Source organism: Hypanus sabinus, chromosome 7, assembly GCF_030144855.1.
Source record: "Hypanus sabinus isolate sHypSab1 chromosome 7, sHypSab1.hap1, whole genome shotgun sequence".
In the NCBI taxonomy this organism is placed as follows: domain Eukaryota; kingdom Metazoa; phylum Chordata; class Chondrichthyes; order Myliobatiformes; family Dasyatidae; genus Hypanus; species Hypanus sabinus.
Genome location: NC_082712.1, coordinates 137,013,910 through 137,041,716, shown reverse-complemented (window position 1 = coordinate 137,041,716; position 27,807 = coordinate 137,013,910). Strand labels below are relative to the sequence as shown.

The following is a 27,807-nucleotide window of genomic DNA, read 5'->3' as shown; positions in this document are numbered from 1 at the left end:
TTTTGTTATTTAAAGAGTTGCGGATAGTTTGTGTTGAAGTGTATTTAAAGCCAGTCAATGGCGTAGGTAGATTCTGACTGTATGTTGCGCTTTAATATAATATATTTGTTGCAGTTTTACTTTTGCAAGTATTTATGATGTAAATGTGATGTCAAGAAGGAAACAAATATTGTATATATTTTGTATTGTTTTATCAACAGTTTTCACCATACGTTAATGTGGAAGAGTGAACAGTAAACGGTTAATCTTACGGGGACCACCTCATTGATTGGTTTATGCTTGGTGTTTAGTTCAGAGTTCTTTTACACCTGTGCGAGAACACTACAGTTAGTATTGAGAAATATACCTGACATAATCACTGTATATACCTGAAATATAACCACTATGTACTAGGTATTTACTACACTATGTAATCACTCCTATGTACTTAATATTACTATATATTATTTTACTAGACACATTTTGCTATGTATTGTTTTACTAGATACCTTGTATTCTCTTAGCTACATACTGTGGCAATTAAAGAACACCTGTTTAGCTAGCAGCACTGATTAGCTGAAATGTACTCCATGTATTATACTCAGCCCTTGTTTATTAAGAGATAATGGTGGCGGACAGGATGGAATGAGCAGAAAATGTAATGTGAGGGAGGTTAAGGAGGCTGACTGATAAACAACGTTGGACAGGAATGAGGCCCAAGATGTGAACTGGAAAGAAATACTGGTGGCGCACTGAGAGCTGGGCAAGAGCGATTGATTAGTTAATGTATAGATGATATGCAACTAAAAATTGATTGGGTATGCTGATAAAACCGAAATGTAACTGAGATAAGAAATTACTATAAAGAATGCTCAGTGGGCTTTCGGTGATAAGTTCATTGATTGCCTCAGCCTTTGTTTGCAAATAAAGGTTTAAACTTCTCGAAGAATTGTCTGCGTCCCCTGGTCATTTCAAGTAACCACAACATTAGTAGATTAATAGTTCATTGTAAATTGTGCTGTGATTAGGCTAGGGGTTAAATCAGTGGATTGCTGGTCAGCACAGCTCAGTGGGCCAGATGGGCCAGCTCCCCACTGTATCTCAAGATAAATAAAAACAAATAATTCCTCATTATCCAGAGATCAAAGAATTCCAATGAACTGGTTGAACATAATTTTCCTTTCACAGAAACACTCTGACTTTTCTTAAAATTGCTGCATTTATCTCATGGTGTGCTGGAACATTTAATAGTTTCTCTATTTAATAACTTCCCTGTGTCAGATGTCAAGCTAGCCCAGAGTTTCTGTCTTTGCATCTCTCTCCCTTTTGGAAATAAGGAGTTGGATTTTTCAGTTTCTCAACCAAATGGAACTTTTCTTGATTCCAGAGAATTTGGGAAAATTAAAACCAATATAGTTACAATCTCTGAAAATCTTAATTAAAGCAAAATTGCAGACAATGGAAAAAATAAAATAAAAACAGGAAACACTGGAAATACTCAACAAGATCAGGTGACATCTGTGGAAGAGAAACAAAAGGATGCTTCATATTGAAGATCTTTCATCAGAAACAGGAAGGAAAGATGGCAGGTAAGCTGCAGAGAGAGTGGGTGAGGTCTTCCATGGTGTAAAACTGGGGTCATTGAAGAAGGGCCTTCAACCTAAATGATAAATCTGTTTCTCTTCCCATCCATGAGGCTTGACAATGAATATTTCTAGTATGTTGTTTTATTAATTACACCTACACGGCCACGATCCACTTAGTCTAATACTCCAGCATGACACCTATCAGCACCTCAGGAACGTGTCAACCTCCAGCTCCAATAAGCTCACTACAGTAAAACGACATTAATCTGCTATTCAATGACTTGGAAATAAGGACTCATCCAGTGATGTTTGCTGTGCACCCCTTCAAATCCCCCAGCCCCTGGTTCCAGAGCTCAATTTAAATATGAAGGCACAGCAGCTTGGTATACTGGTATTCCAAGCTGGAGGAATACTGCAGATCAGGCGTCATCAGCTGAGGGAAATGGACAGTCCAAATGATAGGTCCCGATCGGGAATGTCGACTGTCTATTTTCATTTACAGATGCCAAGTGAGACGCTCAGCTCCTTCAACGGGTTGTTTTACCTTGCACTGTTGTAATGAATTGATTTCTATGGACGGTATGCAAGACAAGTGCTTTCAATGTACCTCAGCCCATATCACAAGAAAAAACAAATCTACCATTTTTTGTTCCAGTCTCAGCATCTCACGTCACCAATCGGTTTGCTGAAAAAAAATCAATATATTATTAAATAACGTCATAAAGTAGAGGGGAGGTGGGAGATGAAACTGAGGAGAGGGAATGGGAACAGAAAGGGAGTGGATGAGAGTGGAGCAGTGATGGGAGACATTCCAATGAGGAGGGCTGTAGTGTTCTCGCACAGGTGTAAAAGAACTCTGAACTAAACACCAAGCATAAACCAGTCAATGAGGCGGTCCCAGCAAGATTAACCATTTGCTGTTCACTCTTTCACATTAACATGGTGAAAACTGTTGATAAAACAATTCCAAATATATACAGTATTTGTTTCCTTCTTGACATCACATTTACATCATAAATACTTGCAAAAGTAAAACTACAACAACTATATTACATTAAAGTGCAACATACAGTCAGAATCTACCTACGCCATGGACTGGCTTTAAATACACTTCAACACAAACTATCCGCAACTCTTTAAATAACAAAAAAAAACTTTATCAACCGTCATTACTTTGAACAGAATCAGCGTTAACATTTTTAATTCAACATATCGATTATCTCATGAACTTATGGCGTTGCTTCTCTAATGTTTCTAGCGCGTAGAAAGAAAACTTTTCTCGCGCTGATCCTGCACACATAAGCTCCCTCCTTCCCGTTTCTCCAAACTAGTATTTTCCCACAAGACGCGGCGAAACCGGGTGTGATGTCATCACATGCTGCGATATATCACAGACAACGAATTTGCTTTAAACAATCTTAACTTTAACTAGAAAACGATAACAACGAATTACTAAAGCGAAAATACAATAAACTAAACAAATGCCTTAAAGGCAACACACTCCCCGCCTGACCTTTGTAAGGTCACAATGAACATAATACAAAGCTTAAGTCTCTAAATCAGTCCTTAGGAAGAAGCAGAATGACTTCTGCAACTGGCCTTTGGTAAATTTTCACATCACCTTGGTCAGAAGTTTTCAACTCAACCTTCCTGACATGTCCATCCCTACTGGGGAATGTGGCAGTGATTCTGGCCATTGGCCAGCAGTTGCGGGTGATTTGCTTGTCCCTGAGCAGGACTAAATCTCCAACTTGAAGATTCCTTCTGTCCACTTTTGTCTGTGTTGCAACAAAGGTAGATATTCATGTCTCCAACGAGACCAGAACCCATTTGCCAGAGCCTGAAACTGTCTCCATTGCTTTGTGTACAAATCCTTATCAGAGAAGTCCCCAGGTGGAGGGGGAGCTCCTGCCTTCTGCATAAGGAGCATTGATGGCGAGAGTATGAAGGGGTTTTCCGGTTCAGAAGACACAGGTAGGAGTGGTCGTGCATTTATAATGGCCATGACCTCTGCTATTAGTGTGCACAGTACCTCATGGGTCGGTCGGGTGCATTGCTGCAGAAACATTGAATCAAGGATCCTTCTGGCGATACCAATCATCTGCTCCCATGCGCCTCCCATGTGAGAGGCGTGTGGTGTGTTGAACTCCCAGTTACATCCCTGCTGAGGTACCTTTGCACAGTTTTGTCCATCCCCAGCTCCTTGAACGCTCCAACAAAGTTCGTGCCGTAATCAGACCTTAACTGTTTTGCAGGGTCTCTTAGCGCAAAGAAGCGCCTGAGAGCATTAATGCAGCTGGATGTATCCAAAGATTCGATTACCTCGATGTGTACTGCTCTTGAACTCATGCAGCTAAATGTGATGGCCCACCGCTTGCTCTCTGCTTGTCCTCCTCTGGTGCATCTTGTAGTGATAGTCCGGGGACCAAATACATCGAGCCCCACATATGTAAAAGGAGGGCAGGCTTCGAGGTGTTCTGGTGGGAGGTCAGCCATACGTTGAGCTTCCAACTTGCCTCACAGTTCCCTGCAGGTTACACATTTGTGGAGTACTGAATTGATCAGTGTTTTCCCTCCCAAGATCCACAGTCCCGCTGCCCTGATTGCTCCTTCCATCAGGTGACGGCCCTGATGCCTTACCTGTTCATGGTGATGGCGAGTGAGCAGTAAGGACTCATGGCTGTCTTTGGGCAGGATTACTGGGCTCTTTTCTGCAGCTGGAAGGTGGGAGTGTATTAACCGGCCTCCAATGCAAATGATATCGTTCTTCAGGATCGGCATGAGTTTCCTCAAAGGGCTGTCCTTTGGTATTGGTTTATTAGCTTGGAGGGCCGAAAACTCCCTTGCAAAGGCTGCTCTTTGAGTTGCTTTAAGGATGACGTCCTTTGCCTGGGCCCATTCGTCTACAGTGCGAGGTAAGTTACATCTGTGCCATAAGAAACGGAGGAAATTGCAATGGTCCTCCTGAACTAAGAAGCTATGGAACATCTGCTGGATGTCCACTAAGATTGCGACCTTCTCCTTCTGGAAGTGCAGCAGGACCTCGAGAAGGGTATTGTTAAGGTTGGGGCCTGTAAGGAGCACATCATTAAGGGAGATACCAGTGCACTGAGCACTGGAGTCAAAGACCACCCTGATCTGATTGGGCTTTTGTGGGTGGTAAACCCCAAACGTTGGGAGGTACCAGCACTCCTCACCTTCCCTCAGTGGCGGTGCTACTTCAACATGTCCATTAGCGAAGATCTTCTCCATAAATGCTACGTATTGTTGTTGCATCTTAGGTTTCCTTTTTTGCAAGGACGTGAACCACTTGACTGCCTGCCCTTTGTTGTTTGGCAAGCGCTGGCATGGTTCTCTGAAAGGTAGTGGGGCGACCCAATTATTTGCTTAATCTCTGAAGACCTTGGTGTCCATTATTTTTAAGAAAATGGCGTCTTGTGCTGATGAAGCAAGTTTATTATCATGCTCAGTTTGAGCGAAGACTGACTGACCCAGCATCTTGTCTGTTACTTTACATTTGTTAAAGCCTTGCCGTGCTTCCTTGATACACATGAAACTTGTGCAGGGTTGAAAAATTGAATGGCGGCCACTCTCTAGCACATTGGTCTTGAGTGAGTTAACTGTCAGTTTCTGTACATTGCCAGGGAACACCTCTCCTATCACCACCCAGCCCAGATCCAGGCGTTGGGCAGAGGGGGTGTCATGTGGTCCATTGACCTGCTGCCTAACCTTGTGCACCTGGAGAACAGCTCTTCCTAATAGCAGGAGTATTTCTGCTTTTGGATCCAGTTCTGGGATGTGTTTGGCGATGTGGTGAAGATGTGGCGAAGATGTGGCTGGTGTAGCACTGCACTTGGCGTCAGGATCTCAGTGCGGTTATTCAAAATTTCATTGCACTCTAAGACTGGAGGGAGACAGGTGACAACTTTACCATCCAGGGACTTGAACTGGAAGCCTTCTGCCTTCCTTCCATATGTTTCCACGCTGCCTGAGCAAGTTCTAAGGTAGTATGGGAACTGATTACTGTCAATGTTGAACAAGTCAAAGAACTCTGGTCTGACTAGTGAGCGATTGCTCTGATCATCCAGAATAACATAGGCTTTGATGGCCTTGTCTTTGGCTCCCTTAGGTCACACATTAGTGAGGCAGATCTTTGAACAAGAACGGCTTGACTGAGCTTGACCGTAAACTCAAGCTCACAACAGTTGTACTGGAGTGAGCCTCTCCCTCCCTGCCATCCTGTTGTGAGGGTGAAGGAGCTTTGTTGGTTTGCAGTAACGGGCCGGGATGCATGGCCCCATCGTGATTAGTGCTATTACATTCCGGGCACTTCACGGAGATCGTACACTCTCTAGCAAGGTGAGAGGTAGAGGAACAGCATTTAAAACATATTTTTTTCTCCTTGAGAAGGGCCATCCTCTCGTCAAAGGGTTTTTTCCTAAACGTTCTGCATTTTTTGAGGGGGTGGGGTTTGTTGTGCAATGGACAATTCTTGCTAGGGTCATTGTTAATTGTAAAGGCTTCAGTTTTACACACTGAGACTGATTTATTAATATTGACATTATTCGAAGTGGATTTAACTGGCTTGGTGTAAATTGTACTGCTACCTGGACTCATGAAGCTAGGGTCGTTTCGATTCTTCGCCTCCTTGCACGCAAACCTAGTGAAATACTCAAAGGGAGGAAATCGACCATCGTTCTCTTCCTTGTACTCTGAGCCAACAGACACCCACCTTTCCTGCAGCCCAAATGGAAGTTTGTCCACGATTGGTTTAATTCCGTATGAGCTAGGTATGATTGACCAGTTAAATAGCCATCTTCTTTGGCGCCTTGAATCTTCATGAGTAAATCTCCGAGCTCTCTTAACTTAGTGTGGTGCTTGGCTGACACCTTAGGAAAATTTTCCAGACGTCGAAATAGTGCCATTTCAATAATTTCAGGGGCCGCATAGCACTCCCAAAGTCTCTCCCATGCTTTGCGTAAGGCTAGCTTGGGGTTGTTAATGTACACTGAACGTATGCGCCTCACCTGTTCGCATGAGTCTTTTCCCAGCCATTTCGTCATAAGATCCAACTCTTGGGTTGCTTCGAGCTGGACTCCGTGGATAGCGTTGGCAAAAGGAGTACCATGCACGATAATTTTCAGGTTTATCGTCAGACTGGTATAGTCCTGAAGTGACAAGATCTCGTCGTGCTAAATACTGTGCCATGGGTTCAACTACTAGTGGTATGCTGGCTGGGGGAATATGTCAGCGGGTATATGACTGAGGGTGTACATTTGTTATGGAATTTGCTGTTCTGAATTCAGCCTTTGCCTCTCCTCTCGCCAAATCTGGTAAATTTGGTGTCGAGAAGTATTTGTCATCAGCCCTTTCATCTTTGAATTCATCGCGGAGTTGCAAGGGTAAATTGTCTTCCTTGGATGGATGTGATGCAATTGGGCCTCTCTGAGACTCCTCATGAGGTGGGATGTTAGCATATAAGTATGGAGAGGAAGAACGAATCTTCAAGTCCATTTGACATTGGACATAGTCGCTTGTGCATTCCAATCTGGTCCTTACTGAAGTAGATATTACGTCATCCAGAACATGCATTTCTTCAGCACATTCTATTATCTCTGCTTCCACCCTGGCAGCTTCTGCTTCTCGTTGTAGCATCAGCACTTCTAACTCTGACTCTATCCTTACCTTTTCTAACTGGTTTTCGGCTTCTCTGGCAACCACTTCCTTTTTCAATTTTGCTTCTTGTTCAGCGTACAACGCTCGCACCTTGGCGGCTTCTGCCTTAGCTCTTGCATGGGCAGCCTTACTTGTTGATGCCCTACTGCCCTTGGCGCTGGATGGCAACGACTTGATGCTGGATCGAGTTGTCATTGCAGCACTTGAAACACCTGGTAATGCTGCCTTTTCACCGTAGTGTTCTTGCACAGGTGTAAAAGAACTCTGAACTAAACACCAAGCATAAACCAGTCAATGAGGTGGTCCGGTAAGATTAACCGTTTACTGTCCACTCTTCCACATTAACGTATGGTGAAAACTGTTGATAAAACAATACAAAATATATACAGTATTTATTTCCTTCTTGACATCACATTTACATCATAAATACTTGCAAAAGTAAAACTACAACTATATTACATTAAAGTGCAACATACAGTCAGAATCTACCTACGCCATGGACTGGCTTTAAATACACTTCAACACAAACTATCCACAACTCTTTAAATAACAAAAAGCATAAACTTTATCAACCGTCATTACCTTTAACAGAATCAGCGTTAACATTTTTAATTCCACATATTGATCATCTCATGAACCTACGGCGTTGCTTCTCTAGTGTTTAGTGCGAAGAATGAAAACTTTTCTCGCACTGACCCTGCACACACAAGTTTCTCCAAAGCAGCGTTTTCCCACAAGACGCGGCGAATCCGGGTGTGACGTCATCGCGCGCCGCGATACATCGCAGACAACGAATTTACTTCAAACAACTTTAACTTTCACTAGGAAACGATCAACAACGAATTACTAAAGCGAAAATATAATAAAGTTGTAAGAGTCCTGGACCGGTGGGATGAAAGCTCGTCGACGTCCAGGTTGCCTCGGCTCTCTCGCCCGCCGACGATGAAAATGGTGGCGGAACACGACTCGGGTTGGGGGTTTCTGCCCTCAGCGAGACCGCCCAGGCGCAGCGCCAAGCCCTCGCGAAAGTGAAGTGCGAGTCCGTCACCGCCCCGGCGTTCACACGGAGAAATGGGCTGCGCCGGGAAATTTCTGCCGCGCCTCGTACCCCGGGTGGTCGCGGTCTTGGCTCTGCTCCGACTTTCAGGTAAAACGAGGGGCGGGGGCTCGGTCTGATCCGGTGATCCAGCCTTCGGCTTTGAGGGTTATGCTGCATGGACTAGCGGGACAAAGTGAATCTCCCACTAAATCACAAATTAGTTTCTCATATCGGTTTCCATATTTCTAAGTGCATGGAAGTATTTCTATATGTTTACCCCTCCCGATTTTGGGTGCCCCCAAGGTCATTGTCTAGAGGCCGTTACCGAAGTGGGTATCGTTGTTTACATTGAATCCCCTTCCCAGGAGATCGGTAAGACATGAGGAATACAAGGTCAGTTGTAGGGTCTCAGGATTTGCTCCAATGGTGTCATCTAATTTAATATTACTGTGATTTTGCTCTTTTTATTTTTTATTATTAATAATTTGATTTTGAAAGTAATTAAAGGATTTGATGTTTGACTCTATTTGTTCCTCTATAATGTTGATGGGGAAGTATTCGGTTTTTTTTAGGTTTTCTTTCTTTTCAAGATGATGGTGTTTCTGATTGTTGTGTGACTAACCTCTGCGGCAGGTAAGGTGTCAGCATGCGGCTGTTCCTCTCCTCTGGGTAAAGCAGGTTTATTTGAACTGCAGGGCATAAAATGGAGTCTGACTCAAGTTTCCTTTAAAAGATCATTCTCGAGAATTGTACAAAGGAGCTTAAACATTTTGTAGTGTGTTTTTTGTCAATTCTTCCAAGTAAAACGCGGATGGGTTACTTTCTTTTGCGGCAACATACACAAAATGCTAGAGGAACTCGGGAGGCCAACCAGGCAGGGATTAAAGTGCAGTCACTGTTTCGGGTTGTGGAGTGTCAACTGTACTCTTCCATGGTTGGGGCCTGGCCTGCTGAGCACCTTCAGCAATTTGTGTGTAACTTGAATTTTAAGCATCTGCAGATTTTCTTGTTTGTGATAATTCTTTTGTGGTATGATTATACATTTTAATGTGCGCTCTAACTAGAGTGCCCCACCCATAAAAATGTTTTCCACCTCTAAAGTAGGATGTTCAGTTTATTATTTCATTTATGTTTGTTAAATTTATACAACTGGGCCACTTACGGATTTGTTTGACAGCAGCCAAAATTTGTCGTTATTCCAGATAGGGTTGTGAAGTGGTTTTTGTTTGCTTTAGCTTGTATTAAATAATTCTTCTCCCCTCTCGGCCCATTCTTACCCTTTCTTTGGCAATTCCTTGGGGATGATGCTAACTTGCTACCCCTGTATTTCTGAGGTATTGTTGAGGCCAGTGTGGTACCTGTAAACTCGACCCAGGTGGAGTAGGAGGTGCTTGCCTTGACAGGTTGGTTGGTTGGACTGGAGGTATTATACTCCTTCTAGATTTGATCCTGGCTTTAGCCTACTCCCAAAGTGACTGGACTCTAAGTGACTTCCCTATTTTATTTGGTAAATGGTGAAGTATTCTCATCAAAAATTGCACCCTTCATCCCTGTGCTGATTGAATCAAATTGTTTCTGGTTTATAATCAGAAGAAAATTCTTTTGGTATCCATCTTGGTAATGTGGAGACAGTCAGTTGCAAGGTTAAGCAGAAATTTAATTTTGCACTGTTTTCTTTTTCTCAAAATGTTCTCTTCCTTATTCTACTCTTTCCCAACCTTTTCTGACTCTTTGAAATATCTCTAGCCCTTCAATTTTGGTTGTAAATTATTCCAGAGTTTACTCACTGCATGGATAGTGGTTGTATTTTTAGCTGCTGAACTTCTCACTTTAGAATTATCTCAAAGAATTAAGGAGACATGGGAAGTTTTAAATGTTAATATTTCAGAAGGTTGGTGGGTTTATAGAAAAGTACAGGAGGGGTGGAGTGAGACAATGGCAAAGCTGTGAATCAGAAAATTGTCTAAAATTAAAGTAGTGCTTAAAATTTTGTTTGGGAGGTTTTACTTTATTTGATTAAAAGATCTTCTTTTGCATGTTATGCCACTGGTATTTTGGGCAGCAATGAAGGTTCTCCATCTCTGATAGTGTTCAGGGCTTCCTTCAGTAGCTTCATCTTGGTTTACTGTGTTACGTCTGTAGCCCCCTCCTTTGTGAGAATCGCCAGATCAGTGTTGGGTTGAGTCAAACAGGGGGCCCAGGACATGAGGGGGAGATATGCAGGATGTCACGTTTCTCCCCCCCATAGCGATGTAAAGCTACGGGACATGGCCATTGTCGCTTGGAGACAGATTTGTGGATTGAGATGCTCTGCTATGTGAATGCCCTCGGGCAAAGTGGGCTGGTTGAGGGAGAGATCGCCTCACCCCCAACCTGATTGACATCTATGACCCTGCGAGTCAGAATAAAAGAGGTGCTGTAGGAACAACCCCTCAGACGCACCAGAAGAAACGTTAAGCAACCACGTAACAGCAGACGGTCATCGGAAACCAAGCCACGTGCATTCAATTCCGTGGCTGGAATTGGTGGCTGAAACCACGGAAAACGGCTTTTTAGCTAACAACGGGGAAACCTGCTCCCCTGACTCAATGGATTAACATCATAAAAGACTTGGGCAAGTTTAAACCACATCACTTTTAAACCCAACAACGCTGCAGCTTGAACGAACTGATAGTGACTTATCTTTCCATCGGACAATACAGTAACCCCTAGACAACGATAGAGTTATTTCTTATCGGTTATTATGATACCCACGCTTAGATTTAGTATTGATGACGTATATTATCTGTATGTTTGCATTAATCTTTTTTTTGTGCCCTTTATCAATAAATACTTTTAAAAATAGTACCATCAGACTTCAACGGACCTCTCTATCTTTGCTGGAAAGTGATCCAGTTACGGGAATTTCGTAACAACTGTCAGTCATGCAAGTCCCAGGTGGAGACTTAAGAATACTGTCGCACTCAGATGTAGAAGGATTTTCATTGCTGTTTCAAACAGTTTTGTTTGATCAGTCAAAGTTGTTCGCTGAGCTGAACCCCTGAACCTGGAGGATTGGTGAACCACTCTTAGTCTGGCTTCTACCCTTTGACCTGTATCACATGTGTGATCCTACAAATAGCCAATGCTGAAAGCCCTGACTTCATCCGATGTAGTTCTCCAGGTCATTAAGGCACATGAATCTCCAAACCACGTCAAGGTTGGGGTCCTTTTGGATGAGCTGAGAAAGTAGCCAATGACTTAATTTAAGATTCTAAGTCATTTGTGTGTTTTCTGTGATTTCATGTATTGAATTTGGAACGAAATCACTCCTTCAGAATACCTTGGGTATTCCTTTCCTTCATTTCACTATATAAATGCAAGCATTACCAGGTATTAATACATTTAAAACTGAGAAGCCTGCACCCAGTTGTTCAGAAATCCTAATGCTTGTGAACCATGCACACTCTAAAGAGTTTGAGTTGGGGTTGTGTAATGTGGCCAAAGCTGTGGATCCAATGTGAGAAAGTTGGGATACCCGTAGTCAATCTGAAATGCATAAATTGATGGGTTCTATTCCCCATACTCTTTCATTGGAAGAATATTGTAATACTGTGCAACATATGAGACAAGGAAATGAAATTGCTTTCATGTTAATAGACAGGCAACCATTAACTTAGAACATCTGTGAGGCTTGCAGCACTGAAGTCCCGAGGATGCCAGGTTATCCGAGTTTTATATGTTAATGAAAATGACATTTTCTTTCAGATTGGCATTAAAAATACCTTTTAGTTTCAAATAAAAAATCTTACCCACAGTACAGCACTGAAGTGAACAACTGATAAATTGACTCTGGTTTAGCAAAGCATGCACATTATACAGTTTGGGTAACAGAAATAATTAGATCAGCAACCTTCACTTCTAACTGCAATACAATCCAAATTCCCTTGTCTACAGCAACACGTACAGCACGCTGGAGGAACTCAGCAGGTCGGGCAGCATCCGTGGACGTGAGCAGCTAACGTTTCAGGCCGACACCCTTCGTCAGGACAGAATAGGGAGGGGGGAGGGCCCGATAAGGAAGGGGGGGGGTGGTAGGAAGGAGAAGGCTGGTTGGTGCCGGTGAAAAACCAGTAAGAGTAAAGATCAAGTCGTGGGGGAGGGGATAGGCAGGAAAGGTGAAGAAAGAATGTAAGGGGAAAGCACTTTGGGTAGTAGAAGAAGGCAGAATCATGAGAGTGGTGGTAGATAGCTGGAGGCAGGAGGCAACTGGGGTGAGGGAAGGGAGGGGGAGGGAATTACCGGAAGTTGGAGAATTCAATATTCATGCCAAGGGGCTGGAGTCTACCCAGACGGTACATGAGGTGTTGCTGCACCAACCTGAATTTGGCCTCATCATGGCAGTAGAGGAGGCCATGTATGGACATATCTGAATGGGAATGTGAAGCAGAGTTCTTTTTCAATTTGGAATATTTTTATTGATACATAATCTTCTACAGCTATAAAATGATACAAAACTTCAACAAGTTGATATATATACAATTAATAATGCTGATGAAAATAACTTATCAAAAAAGAATCATATATAAAAATGAAAAAAACATTTTTATAAAGAAAAGGTAAAAAGAGAACCCCAACTAACTAAATAAAAAGAAACCCCACTAACTACAAGAGAAGGAAAAAGAAAAAAATAATTTAAAGAAGAAGGGAAAAAACATTAGGAACCAACTCCCGGAGCAATACATCTTACCATCATCTATATATATATATATATATATATATATATATATATATATATATGAAGAAGAAGAATCATCAACCGCCAGTTCACGTTTATAAAAAAAAATTGGAAGGGAACCATATAAAATAATTTAAATTAAATGATAATATTTTGCAAAAGAGCCCCATCTTCTCTCAAAATCAAATGGGGGATTAAAAGTTCTACTTATAAGTTTTTTCCAAAGTATGACATAAATTTTTTTGAGAAAACCATTGTAGGGGCAGAGGTATCTTTACATTTTAATAAAATAGCCCTTCTTGCCAACAATGTAACAAATGCAATTACATGTTGATCTGAAGATGAAATACCCTGAATATGATGCGGAACTATTCCAAATAGAACAGTCATGTATTAGGTTGTAAATTAATTTTCAGAGCTTTAGAAATTGTAGAAAATAAAGATTTCCAAGAAGATTTTAATGAAGAACATGACCAGAACATATGTGACAAAGTGGCTGCTTCAGTTTTACACCTATTGCAGTAATTGTCTATGTTAGGAAATATTCTGGATAGTCTCTCCTTTGTTAAATAATAACAGTGAACAATTTTAAATTGAATTAAACAGTGATTGGGATGTATCGAAGAAGAATTGACCATTTCAGAGCTCGCAACCAATCTTCATTAACAAAGGTCATATTAAGTTCTCTCTCCCAATCTTGTTTAATCTTCAGTGTGAGGTTATCTTTTTGTAGTAAAAATAAATTATAAATTCTACCAATGGAACCTCTTACTAAAGGATTCATATTCAAAATAGTATCCAACAAATCAGATTCTTGCATATATGGAAACTTAGATAAGTATTTTTGTAAAAAAATGTCTAACCTGAAAATATTGCAGAAAGTGTGTATGAGAGAGAGAATGTTTGCTAATCAACTCTTCAAAAGTCATCAATTGACCATCACAAAATAAATCTGCAAAAAACAGATCCCCTTATTTCTCCATTAGAGAAAAATGAGATCGGTTATTGAAGGTTTAAATAAAAAAATTCGATATAAAGAGCTGGACAATTTAAATTGTTTAAGATTTTAAAAATTGTGAAACTGAAACCAAATCCACAAGGACTGTTTAATAACAGGGTAGAGATTTAAATTTGGAATTTTAGAGGGCTGTAAATGTAATGGAGCTCTTAATAATGAGGTTAAATGAAATTGTTTGTAGCTTTTAATTCCAAATCAATCCAAGCTGGTTTTTGGCTCTTATCGAGCCAATATAGCCAAAAGTATAATTGTCGAATGTTAATGGCCCAATAATACAATCTTAAATTAGGAAGCGCAAGTCCACCATCTTTTTTAGATTTTTGTATATTATACTTATTAATTCTTGGTCTTTTATTGTTCCAAATAAAGGACGAAATAATAGAGTCAATTTGATCAAAAAAAATCTTAGTTAAAAAGATAGGTATATTTTGAAAAATATAAAAAAATCTAGCTAAATCATCATTTTCATGGCATGGATATGATCTATTAAAGAAAGTGTAAGTGGGTTCCATCTAGAAAATAATTGTTTCAATTTAGCCAGGTTTCTGGCTATAAACTTAACCTACATAAGAGTGAACTTTTTCCAATTAATAAAGAAGCATTAACAAGCATTAGCATTTTGTGACCTCCCCTTTAAAGTAGTTGATAAGCAATTTATTTATCTTGGTATTACAGTTACAAGGAATTTTAATGATCTTTTTTGTGAAAATTTTGCCAATCTTTTGAACTCTACAAAACAGAGTTTGTCAGAATGGTCACCTTTATCTATGTCTTTGGTAGGTCATGTTAATGTTATTAAAATGTATATCCTCCCTAAATTTTTATATTTATTTCAATCTATTCTAATTTTTATTCCTAAAACCTTCTTTGATTCCTTAGACTATTATTTTATCCTATCTCTGGAAGGGTAAGCATTTTAGACTTAATAAAGCATATCTTCAAAAATCTAAAAAAGAAGGTGGCATGGTTTTACCTAATTTTTGTCTATACTATTGAGCAACTAATATTCGATGTCTTATCTTCTGATCCTTTTTTCATAGCCAGTCTGACTGCCCTAAATGGGTAGCAATGAAGCTGGACTCTTCTAAAGATCTCTCTATTTCTGCACTTCTTGGATCTGCACTCCCTTGTAGTTTGCCTAGACTAATTGTTAACCCTCTTGTCAGACATACTCCGCAAATATGGGTCCAGTTTAGGAAATTTAATGGTTTCCATGCTTTTTCCCTTTCTAGTCCTATTTTACATAATCGTCTTTTTTTAACCTTCTATGCACAATTCAACATTTTATGATTGGTACAGAAAGGGCATTAGGCATTTTGAAGATCTTTTCATTGATAACTGTTTCGCATCTTTTCAACAACTCTCTCCTAAGTTTAATCTGCCTAATGCCCATTTCTTTAGGTATCTCCCAATCAGACACTTCATTAATCCTTTATTACCCAACTTTCCTGAGATGCCTGAGAAAAACACTGTGGACTTGTTTATTTCTATTAATCAAATATTAGGTTTAAAGGAGCGTGATCAGAGATAACAATTGCAATTTTACTCACATTTCTGAACATTAAATAGAAGTCGAGGGTCGACTATTAAATAGTCGATTCTCAAATATTTATTATGAACATGTGAGAAAAAGGAATATTCTCTATCATTAGGATGCATATGTCTCCAAATTTCAATTAAGACATAATCAATTAAAAATGAATTAATAAGTGATGCAGAATGATCAGCGAGTTGATGTTTGGATGATGACTTATCTATTAAAAGATTTAAACAAGTATTAAAATCACCACCCATTAATAACATATATACAGTTAGATGAGGTAATAGAGCAAAAACAGCTTTAAAAATGAGGGATCATCAACATTTGCTCCATATATATTAACCAAAACCATTTTCTTGTTGTAAATTGTTCATTTAACAATCAAAAACGACCATTAGTATCAGCTATAATACCCTCCTTGTTAAAAGGAATATTGGAATCAATAAAAAATAGAAACACCTCTAATTTTACTGTGAGAATTTGCATGAAACTGAAGATCCTTCCAAAATTTTAAAAAAAAATCGATTTTTATCTCGTAACCTGATCTGTGTCTCTTGTGCAAAGATTATATCAGGTTGGAATTGGTTAATAGTTTTAAATGTTTTCTTGGGCTTAATAGGAGGATTCCAACAACGGACATTCCAACTTAAAAACTTTTAACTGTTTAAATATCATCATGAGACTTTGTATCTAAAAAAAAGTAGTTAGATGCATGTCAGGATAAGGTAGTTGAGAATGGCAGAGATAAACAACAGTAATAATAATTTGTGTACACTCTGGAATTCCATAATGGGGATAAAAAAAAGAAAAGAAAAAAGAAAAAAAGAAAAAAAAAACAAACACCAATCTACAAAGCCCGGAAATAAGTTGATATCGATCGATGCAAGTCCCAAAGAATGCATAAAAGGCAATTATAAACTCCACCTGCCTAAATAGAAGGTAAAACTGAGAAGAGTAATCTCTGTCTCCTTCTTCCGGATATACATCTCATCACAGCCGACATACAGCTAGCTCATTACAGTTGAGTTGAAAGGAACAGTTTTTTTTAAAAAAAAACGACCTTCAGTTCTGAAAATAACCTTCATAATATTAGATAAGGAAAAGAAAACGTCCAAAAAAAATTCTTGAAATATTTGCTCAGAAGAAAAACAATCGCCATCTTTAAATTATCCAATCTATCTTTAAAAAGTAAAAAAACCTGGATAATTACTTAAAAGTTCTTAACAAGAGCATACTGTGCAAAAAAGCAATTAGTTCATTTAAATGCTACAAACAAAAAAATTCTAGATGGTTCAAAGTTATCTACAGTCTTTCGACAGTTCCCTTGCTATGTCTTCTGAGGTTAAAACCATCCAACCCAGTCTATTTCAAGGATAAGAGTACATTTTAAGGTAAAGACTTTCTATACCCATCAAATCTTCTGAATTCATCACTCCTTACGTCACTAGACAATCAAACAGTTGTAAATAATTCAAACTTCAGCCTTCAGACTCGTCAGGAAGAGAATTAATAAAATGTAATGCTTCAACTGGTACCTCAAAAGTACAAACCCCAGAGTCTTTGACGAAAAGCCTTAATTTAGCTGGGTATTGAAGAGATAGATACAACTGTCTTTGATAAGCTGTACGCATTACAGCAGCCAATGCAGAACATTCCTGTACAATTTCTTGTGGAAAATCTTTGAAGAAGCCGGTCTCAGAGCTTTGAAATTGAAACAACCTTTGTTTTCTTGCAAGCTTAATAATGTGGTCTTTGTCTCTAAAATGAAGAAAACACACAACAATATGTCTGTTTTTACCTTGATCCGAGAATTTTAATGCACCAACTCTGTGAGCCATTTCAATCTCTGGTGGTTGTGGGTAAGCCTCCGGAAATAAAGATTGAAACATTTTAGCAAAATAATCCAGTGTGTCAGCAGATTCGGATTTCTCTTTTAATCCATCAATTCAAATATTGTTCCGATAAGAGCGAGCCTTCAAATCCACAATCCGTTGTTGAGCCTTTTTCCAAATGAGAAGAAATATCAGCCGCTTTTCGACTAACCTCTTTAAGATCAAGGCTCAAAGAGTCAATTTTTCCCTCCAAGGGGAGAAATCTTTCTTTTAGTTATTTCAGCAACGATATAGCTGATTTGAGACTCTGATCTATTTACCCAGGGTGGCTCCTCTGAAGTCTTGTCAGCTTTTTTAAGCTTACTGTTGCCTGCTTCAGGATTCCTTTTGGTGCCTCTTAGGTTAGACATAATTGTAACTATCACTCTGATAGAATAAAGTTAAAATTTCAAAGTTTAAGTCAGGAAAGGGAGAGACTAAAAGTGGACAGAAAGATACTGTGTCTTACATATCCATGGGTGAGTCCATGAAGCAGAGTTGAAGTGGGTAGCAACCGGAAGATCCTGTCTGTTGTGGCAGACGGAGCGGAGGTGCTCGATGAAGCAGTCCCCCAATCTCTATCGGGTCTCACCGACGTAGAGGAGGCTGCACCAGTGCACCAGATACAATAGATAACCCCAACAGACTCACAAGTGAAGTGTTGCCTCTCCTGGGAGGACTGTTTGGGGCCCTAAATGGTGTTAAGAGAGGGCCCCTGCCCCCTCCCTCTTCAGTCCTGATGAAGGGTCTCGGCCCGAAACATTGACTGCTCGTTTCCACAGATGCTGCCCGACCTGCTGGGTTCCTCCAGCGTGTTGAACGTGTTGCTTTGACCCCAGTATCTACAGTGTACTTTGTGTTCCCTTGTCTACAGATCGGCCAACCACTGGGGCAGATAGGAAAAACTTCCTAGAACATTATGAAGAATAGCATTTTGAATAGCTCTCTAGGAATGCATCCCTCCTGTATTGCAGTGTGCACTGTAATTTGCTGTAAGTAGTTCGGTAAGATGACTATCAAATAAAGCAAAGGTGGGACCTGTGCTGTAGCCCAAGGCTGATTTGGATATAGCTTCTGGCACATTGCTACACAGCAGACATACAGTACAGAAACCTGTCCTTCAGTCCATCTCGTGCCAAGATGCCCATAATAGTTCATCCCATTTGCCTGTGTTTGGCCTGTACCCCTTATACATTTTCTATCTATGACCCTGTTCAAAATGTATTTAAATTTTTATTGTACCTCCTTCAACAACTTCTGCCAGTTTTTTCCACATACATCTGACTCTGAAGAAGTTGTTACTCAAGTCCCTTATTTTTATTAATTTTTTAATGTTTCTACAATACAACTACAAAAAAATCAACAAAATTGAGATTTATATAGTGCAAAACAAACATGACTAATATATAATTCATAACAATAAGGAAAAAACACCCAAAATAAAATCATATAAAGTTATTGTCCTCCACACCCTCCCACTACAAAACTCCAGGCCAACCATTTCAATGTGTAAAAGAAAAATTATTTGGAGCGTACAACCCCACAGAGCTGTAAGTATATGTAACGTTCTCGTTCGGGTGTAACTGATAACGCCGAATTCAATGTCGAGATAAACCACAGTCAATGAAAACCAGATCGCAGTAAGATTAACCATTTACTGTTCACTCTTCACATTAACATATGGTGAAAACTGTTGATAAAACAATACAAGATTGATACAGTATTCCTTTCTTAATATCACATTTCATTGTAAATACTTGTAAAAGTGACTATAACTACATTACATTAAGGTGCAGTATACAGGCAGAGTTTACCTACGCCATTGACTACTTTAAATACACTTCAATGCAAACTATCCGCAACTCTTTAACTAACAAAAACATAAACATTATCGACCGTCGTTACTTTTAACAGGATCGGCGTTAACATCTTAGTTCGATATATCGATTATCTATTAACTTACAGCGTTGCTCTCACTGTGATTTCTAATGCTTGCAAAACAACTTCTGCTCAGGTGTGCCTCGTGGTGAGCCCCCACCCTCGCGTCGATCTCAAACCGGTATTTTCCCACAAGACGCGGCGAAACCGGATGTGACGTCATCGCATGCTGATATTTTTACAGGCAATGAATATACTTTAAACACTTCTAATTCTAACTAGAAAATACTAACAAATGAATTACTAAGCGAAATATTATAAACTAAATAACTGTCGTAAAGACAATACACTCCCCGCCTGACCTTCGTAAGGTCACAATGAACAGAGTACAAAACTTAGTCTCTTAATCAGTCATTAGGTAGAAGTAGAATAACTTCTGTAACTGGCCTTTGGTAAATTTTCACATCGCCTTGGTCAGTAGTCTTCAATTCGATCTTCCTGACATGTCCATCCCCACTAGGGAATGTAGCAGTGATCTTGGCCATTGGCCCGCTGTTGCAGGCAATTTGCTTGTCCCTGAGCAGGACTAAGTCTCCAACTTGAAGATTCCTGTGGGGTTCTGTCCACTTTTGTCTCTGTTGCAACAAAGGTAGATATTCCTGTCTCCAGCGAGACCAGAACTGATTTGCCAGAGCCTGGACTTGTCTCCATTGCTTTGTGTACAAATCCTTGTCTGAGAAGTCTCCTGGTGGAGGGGGAGCTCCTGCCTTCTGCGTAAGGAGCATTGATGGCGAAAGTATGAAGGGGTTTTCTGGGTCAGAAGACACAGGTAGGTCGTGCGTTTATAATGGCTGTGACCTCTGCCATTAGGGTGCACAGTACCTCGTGGGTCAATCGGGTGCATTGCTGCATCTCAGGTTTCCTTTTCCGGGTTTTTCGTAAGGACGTGAACCACTTGACTGCCTGCTGTTTGTTATTTGGTGAGCGCTGGCGTGGTTCTCTGAAAAGCAATGGGGCAACCCCATTATTTGCTTCATCTCTGAAGACCTTGGTGTCCTTTGTTTTTAAGGAAATGGCATCTTGAGCTGATTGAGCAAGTTTATTACCATGCTCGGTTTGAACGAAAACGGACTGACCTAGCGTCTCGTCAGTTACTTTACGCTTGTTAACGTCTTGTTGTGCTTCCTTAACGCATGGGACACTTGTGCAGGGTTGAAAAATTGAATGGCGGCCACTCTCTTGCACATTGGTCTTGAGTGTGTTAACCGTCGGTTTGTGTACATTGTCGGGGCACACCCCTCCTATCACCACCCAGCCTAGATCCAGACGTCACGCAAAGGGGGCGTCGTGTGGTCCATTGACCTGCTGCCTAACCTTGTGCACCCGGAGAACGTCTCTCCCTAATAGCAGGAGTATTTCTGCTTTTGGGTCCAGTTCTGGGATGTGTTTTGCGATGTGGCGGAGATGTGGCTGGTGTAGCACCGCACTTGGTGTCGGGATCTCAGTGCGGTTATTCATGATTCCATTGCACTCTAAGAGCGGAGGGAGACAGATGACCACTTTGCCATCCAGGGACTCGATCTGGACGCCTTCTGCCTTCCTTCCTTGGGTTTCCATGTTGCCTGAGCAAGTTCTAAGGTAGTATGGGAACTGCTCGCTCTCAATGTTGAACAATTTAAAGAACTCTGGACTGACTAGTGAGCGATTGCTCTGATCGTTCAGAATCACATAGGCTTTGATGGCCTTGTCTTTGGCTCCTTTAGGGTACACCTTAGTGAGGCAGATCTTGGAACAAGAATGGCTTGACTGAACTTGACCGCAAACTTCTGTACAGTTCGAGCTGACAACTGTTGTCCTGGAGTGAGCCTCTCCCTCCCTGCCGTCCTGTTGTGGGGGTGAAGGAGCGTTGTCGGTTTGCGGTGGACAATCCTTGCTAGGGTCATTGTTAGTTGTAAGGGCTTCAGTCTTGAGCACTGAGGTGGGTTTATCAATGTTGAAAACATTCGAAGAGGATCTACCTGGCTTGGTGTAAATCGTACTGCTTCCTGGACCCACGAGGCTAGGGTTGTTTCGCTTCCTTGCCTCCCAGCACACAAACCTAGTGAGGAGTTCAAAGGGAGGAAATCGATCATCGTGGTTTACCTTGTATTCTAAAGCAACGGACAGCCACCTGTCCTGCAGCCCAAATGGAAGTTTGTCCACGACTTGTCTAATCCTGGATGGAGTATCTAGGTATACCAGACCAGCTGAGTAGCCATCTTCTTTGGCGCCTTGGATCTCCATGAGTAAATCTCCGAATTCTCTTAACTTAACGTGATCTTTGGCTGACACCTTAGGAAAGTTTTCCAGACGTCGATATAGCGCCGCTTCAATAATTTCGGGGGCCCCATAGCCCTCTCGAAGTCTCTCCCACGCTTTGCTTAAGGCTAGCTCGGGTTTGTTGATGTACACTGAACGTATGCATCTCACCTGGTCGCGTGATTCTTTTCCCAGCCATTTCGCCATAAGGTCCAACTCTTGGGTTGCTCTGAGCTGGACTCCGTCGATAGCGTTGGTGAATGTGGAGTACCATGCACGGTAATTTTCAGGTTTATCGTCAAACTGGTACAGCCCCGAAGTGACGAGATCTCGTCGTGCTAAATACTGCATCGTGGGATCAACTGTAAGCGGCATGCGGGCTGGAGAAATACGTTGGCGCCTATGTGACTGAGGGCGTACATTTCTTATGGAATTTGCCGTCCTGGATTCGACCTCTGCATCTCTTCGCACCAAATCTTGTAAGTTTGGTGTCGAGAAGTATTGGTTGTCAGCTCTTTCATTCTTGACTTCATCACGGAGTCGCGAGGGTAAGTTGTCTTCCTCGTATGGATGCGATGCAATCGAGCCTCTCTGAGGTTCCTCGTAGCTTGGGAAGTTAACGAATACGTATGGAGAGGAAGGACGAGCCTGCCTGTCTATTTGAGATCAGACATAGTCGCTTGTGCGTTCCAATCTGGCCCATTCTTACTTCGGTCAGATCATGCGTCCCTTCAGCTTCTTCTATGTACTCTGCTTCTGCCTTGGCAGCTTCTTCTTCTCTTTCTAGCTGCAGCACTTGCAACTTTGTCGATATCTTTGCCATTTCCAACTGGATTTCGGCTTCTCTGGCAGCCACTTCCATTTCTCTGGCAGCCTCTTCCTTTTCTCTGACAGCCCTTTCCTTCTGGATTTCGGCTTCTCTGGCGGCCGCTTCCATTTCTCTGGCAGCCTCTTCCATTTCTCTGGCAGCCTCTTCCATTTCTCTGGCAGCCTTTACCTTTTCTCTGGCAGCCCTTTCCTTTTCTCTGGCAGCCCTTTCCTTCTGGATTTCGGCTTCTCTGGTGGCCTGTTCCACTTTCAAATCTGCTTCTTGTCTGGCGTAGCGCAGTCGCACCCTGGCGGCTTCTGCCTTGGCTCTTGCCTGGGTGGACTTACTTGATGTCGCTCTACTGCCCTTGTCGCTGGGCGGCATCGACTTGATGCTGGATTGAGATGACATTGCAGCACTTGAAACACCTGATAATGCCGCTTTTTCACTGTAACGTTCTCGTTCGGGTGTAACTGATAACGCCGAATTCAACGTTGAGATAAACCACAGTGAATGAAAACCAGATCGCAGTAAGATTAACCATTTACTGTTCACTCTTCACATTAACATATGGTGAAAACTGTTGATAAAACAATACAAAATTGATACAGTATTTGTTCCTTTCTTAATATCACATTTCCATTGTAAATACTTGTAAAAGTGGCTATAACTACATTACATTAAGGTGCAGTATACAGGCAGAGTTTACCTACGCCATTGACTACTTTAAATACACTTCAATGCAAACTATCCGCAACTCTTTAACTAACGAAAACATAAACATTATCAACCGTCGTTACTTTTAACAGGATCGGCGTTAACATCTTAGTTCGATATATCGATTATCTATTAACTTACAGCATTGCTCTCACTGTGATTTCTAATGCTTGCAAAACAACCTCTGCTTAGGTGTGCCTTGTGGTGAGCTCCCCACCCTCGCGTTGATCTCAAACCGGTATTTTCCCACAAGACGCGGCGAAACCGGATGTGACATCATCGCATGCTGATATTTTTACAGGCAATGAATATACTTTAAACACTTCTAATTCTAACTAGAAAATACTAACAAATGAATTACTAAGCGAAATATTATAAACTAAATAACTGTTGTAAAGACAACACAGTATATGTTACATACCCTGTAACGGGTTAAAAAGAACCATCAGAAGTGGACACAACTGGAGTCTGAGTCTTCCATTATAAACTGTATTTTATTAGTAACTATGTGATAAGGTAATATAAAACAAGATAAGGTAAACAGGTCAGCAAAGTATATGTGTATATATATAGGTGAGTAAATAAAGTTCCCAAGCTTCCCAGCTCAGGTGATTAGGTGATACAGTCTTATGGTGGTATAGTAAGTAATCAGTTCAGTTCTGGAATTTGATTTGAGTAGATTTGGAGAGAGGGAGAGAGAGAGGGTGTTGTTTTGTCTTCCCAGTGCTGATGCCGATTCTCCAAGTTGTCCTCTTGCTCCCGAAACTTATCAAAGTCACTGACTTGTGACCACAAGAAGAGGAATGCTGGTTTTCTACGGTAACGCTATCAACCCAGGCCAGGGTTAAACACAACAATAGCGCCCAGTGATCACTCCTTTGTCCGCACTGTGAGCAAAAACCCCACCCTTGTCATGGGCACACAAAGCTCACCAGTGTCTTCCTTGTCTCTGGCATGTCATGTATCTGATTAAAAAACCAACTGACCTTGTATATATCTCACAAGTGCTGAACACGAGCTGTCCATCATATAGCTCCACCTTTCAATTTCGAAGACGACACACAGACTTTCTCTCTCTGTTTCTGAAATAGCACACAAGCTGTTCTCTCCCTCTCACTCTTGTTAAAGGAACACTCCATTTTAGAATAATCCTTCAGATCTCATCACACCTCACCCCGTTTAAGAAAAATTTTGATGAAACAGCAAAATTTTTGTCTTAATTATTGACTATACAGCTTAAAGCAATACATGTGTAATTATCAGGTAACATAGCAAAGTTATACAAACTCAAACTTAACATCTGGACAAACAGTCTGCTATAATATTGTCAGTACTTTTCACGTGTTTTATTTCCATGGCATGCTCTTGCAAGGTCAGACTCCAGTTAAGTAACATTCTATTCTTATCCTTCATTTCACTCAGAAACACTAATGCATTATAGTCCGTGTAAACTACAAGTGGTTCCTGCGCAAGACATATGTAAACATCGAAATGTTGCAATGCTAAAATGAGTGCTAGCAACTCGTTTTCAACAGTGGAGTAATTCTGATGCATATTAAATTTCTTTGAAAAATAAGCTACTGTATGTTCAATTTCATCATCATCCTTTTGCAACAATACTGCCCCAGCAGCTTAATCACCGGCATCTACCGTGATGGAAAATGGTTTATTGAAATCAGGTGCTTTGAGCACAGGGTGACAACACCGAATGGTTTTCAGGCGGTCAAATGCCTCTTGGCAAAGCTCAGTCCACACAAATCTTTCACTCTTCCGTAGGAGTTTCGTTAGGGGGAGAGCGATGTCTGTGAAGTTCTTACAAAACTTAAGGTAATACCCAACCATTCCCAAAAACCTTCGTAATGCTTTCTTGCCTGTCAGAACGAGAACCTCAGCAATTGCCTAAACCTTGGCCTGCACAGATGCCAGTTGGCCCTGGCCTACTACATAGCCCAGATACATGACAATGGCGTGGCCAAATACACTTTTAGCGAGGATTACAGTGAGATTTGCCTTGGATAGCCTTTCAAACAGTTTCTATACTGCTGAGATATGCTCCTCCCAGGTGTCATTCCATACAACCAAATCATCAATATAATCCCCTGTATTTTCTAAACCTTGAATCACTGAATTCATCATCCTTTGGAACGTTCCTGGAGCACTTTTCATCCCAAAGGGTAAAACATTGTACTCATACAATCCAGATGATGTCACAAATGCAGATATTTCTTTAACCCTTTCTGTCAAAGGAACACACCAGTAACCTTTCAACAGGTCAATCTTTGTAAGGTATTTAGCCTTCCCCTCTCTGTCAGTACAGTCATCCACTCTTGGGATGGGATAAGCATTTGTCTTAGTTTCCTGTAATCAGTACAGAATCTCATACTCCCATCTGACTTAGAGACAATCACACAAGGTGATGCCCAGCTTGAAGTGGATAGCCTAATTCTGCCAGCTGTTAGCATGGATTCAGTTTCTTGTTCCGCCATTTTATTTTTGTCTTCATTCATTCTGTAAGGGTGCTGCTTAATGGGAACAACTTTATCTACAATTACATCATGCACTGAAGCCATGCACAGTCTTGGAATGTCAAGGAATAAACTTTTATACTTGTTAATTAAGCTCTTCAGTTTTTGCTGCCTTGACTGCAAATGATGAATCTTTCTGCCAATATTTTTCAAAACATCAGAATTACCAAGTCCTGTGGAAACTACATGGAGCTGTTTAAAATGATCTGGTATCCAAGTACCAGAAACCACAATCTCCTCCATTGTCATAACAGTACTTACAGATGCTGGTTCAGGGTCATGATAATGCTTGATCATATTTAAATGGATGAGCTGTGCAGCCTTCTGTCAGTCAGGAGTTCTAATAACATAATTCAAAGAATCAATTTTCTTAATTATTTCAAATGGCCCACTAAATCTCAGTTGAAGGGGGTTGGTAAGGAGGAGGAACAGCACCAAGACCCTTTCTTCAACACGATATCTCCGTTCCCTCGCTCTCCTGTCATACCATTGTTTCACATTTATCTGAAAGTACTGTAAATTCTGCTTTGCAAGGTCACAGGTCTTGTTAAGTCTGTCTTTGAATTCCAAAACATAACTAAGCATGCTCATACTTACATTCTGATCTGACCATTGCTCTCTGAGTAGGGTCAAAGGTCCCGTAGCTTTGTGACCAAAAACAAGTTCCCCAGGGACTCTGGGTGACATGCAGATGACACAATGTGCTTAGCTCTCAGCTCTTTAACTATCCCCTTGAATGTTTCCAAGGTAAATTTACTACCCTGGTCAGATTGAATTTCTTTAGGTAGACCTACCAGTTTGAAAAAAATTATAAGGGCTTTTACCACAGTCTTGGCCCTGATGTTTCTGAGAGGCACTGCTTAAGGGAATCTAGACGCAGTCCACATGATGGTTAACAAATACCCATAGCCAGCTGCAGTCTCTGGCAATGGACCAACACAATCCACTATGACCCTAGAAAAAGGTTCACCAAAAGCAGGTATTGGTCTAAGTGGTGCTGCTGGGATCACCTGATTAGGTTTTCCCGCAACCTGACTGGTATGACAAGTCTTGCAAAGGTTCACAACATAGTTTCTTAAATTAGGCCAATAGAATTCCTTCATAATCCTGTTTACTGTCTTTCTCACTCCCAACGTGTCCACCTAAAGGCATACTATGAGCCATGTTTAAAATCTCAGCCCTGTAAACTTTCGGGACCACAACTTAATGTTGAATGGCTCAATCCTCACTTGCAGGCACAGTATGTGATCTTCACTTCCTCATTAACACCCCATCCTTAAGATAATATCCTACTGTCTCTGAACCTCCTCTTCTGTGAGAGTTGTCTCCTTTAATGCAGCAATTTCAGAACCTGGACTTTCTTCCACTATAAATTCATCCCTGGACAAGGATGAACCTTTCTCATCCTCCTTACTACCCAAATCCTGATGTAACATGGAAGGTAGCAAAGTCTCTGACAAATTCTCCTAAGTTAAACCCCCGTCTTTGCTATCAGCGTCAGCAGCCTTTTTAAGCATGCTTTGGGCTACTGCGCACGTGAGGTACACATCAGTATCTGTGTATGGCTCGTCAGTCACAAGCTTGCTTGTTAGCTGTACTGCTGAATAAATTTCACCCTGGATAGGTGCCAACCTATCCCTAATGTTTACCAAACTCAGCACCATCATTAAGCTTACAAAATCCATGTTTACATTATGAACATTTCCAAACAATCCATCTATCCTATTCCTATGACCTTTAGCTTGATTCATCTCCATAGTAACCCAAACAGGTGGCATCTCAAAACCAAAACAATCCTTTTTCTCCACATCACCATCATGAAAAACAACTCCAAAACCCAACAGAGTAACACATACTTCAACAGGCCATTGTCCTGAAAGCAGGGTCAAGGGTCATGAAACCAGTCCAAACTTCACAAGTTCTTCATTCAAAAATCCAGAAACAGCATCCTTCTCAATATTTTCAATAACATTTACTACACCAGCTTTCAACTTATCACTAACGTTTAGAGCACTGCCTAACACAATTGATTGAATACTCAATTTCCACTGGTACCAAGGTTAACCCTTTATTCACTGAACCAAGTCCATCTGACACAAAAGGACTGCATTTCCTTTCAACCAAGTCAGACACCTCAGACCTCAACTGAGTTTCA

At 41.0% G+C, this 27,807-nt stretch overlaps 1 protein-coding gene across 5 annotated transcripts in view; it reads left to right on the top strand.

Moving 5' to 3' along the window:
* The first annotated feature begins 7,894 nt into the window (after positions 1–7,894).
* LOC132397243 (natural cytotoxicity triggering receptor 3 ligand 1-like) overlaps positions 7,895–27,807 on the top strand; it is a 52,431-nt gene continuing 32,518 nt past the window's right edge. For 4 of the 5 annotated variants that reach the window (XM_059975716.1, XM_059975720.1, XM_059975719.1 and 1 more), the window contains exon 1: positions 7,895–8,388. In XM_059975716.1, coding sequence (XP_059831699.1) covers positions 8,313–8,388 — 76 coding nt within the window. In that variant the 5' untranslated portion in view covers positions 7,895–8,312. Of the gene's footprint in view, positions 8,389–18,152; positions 18,419–27,807 lie in introns of those variants that run through there. The other variant, XM_059975717.1, reaches the window with a different exon arrangement.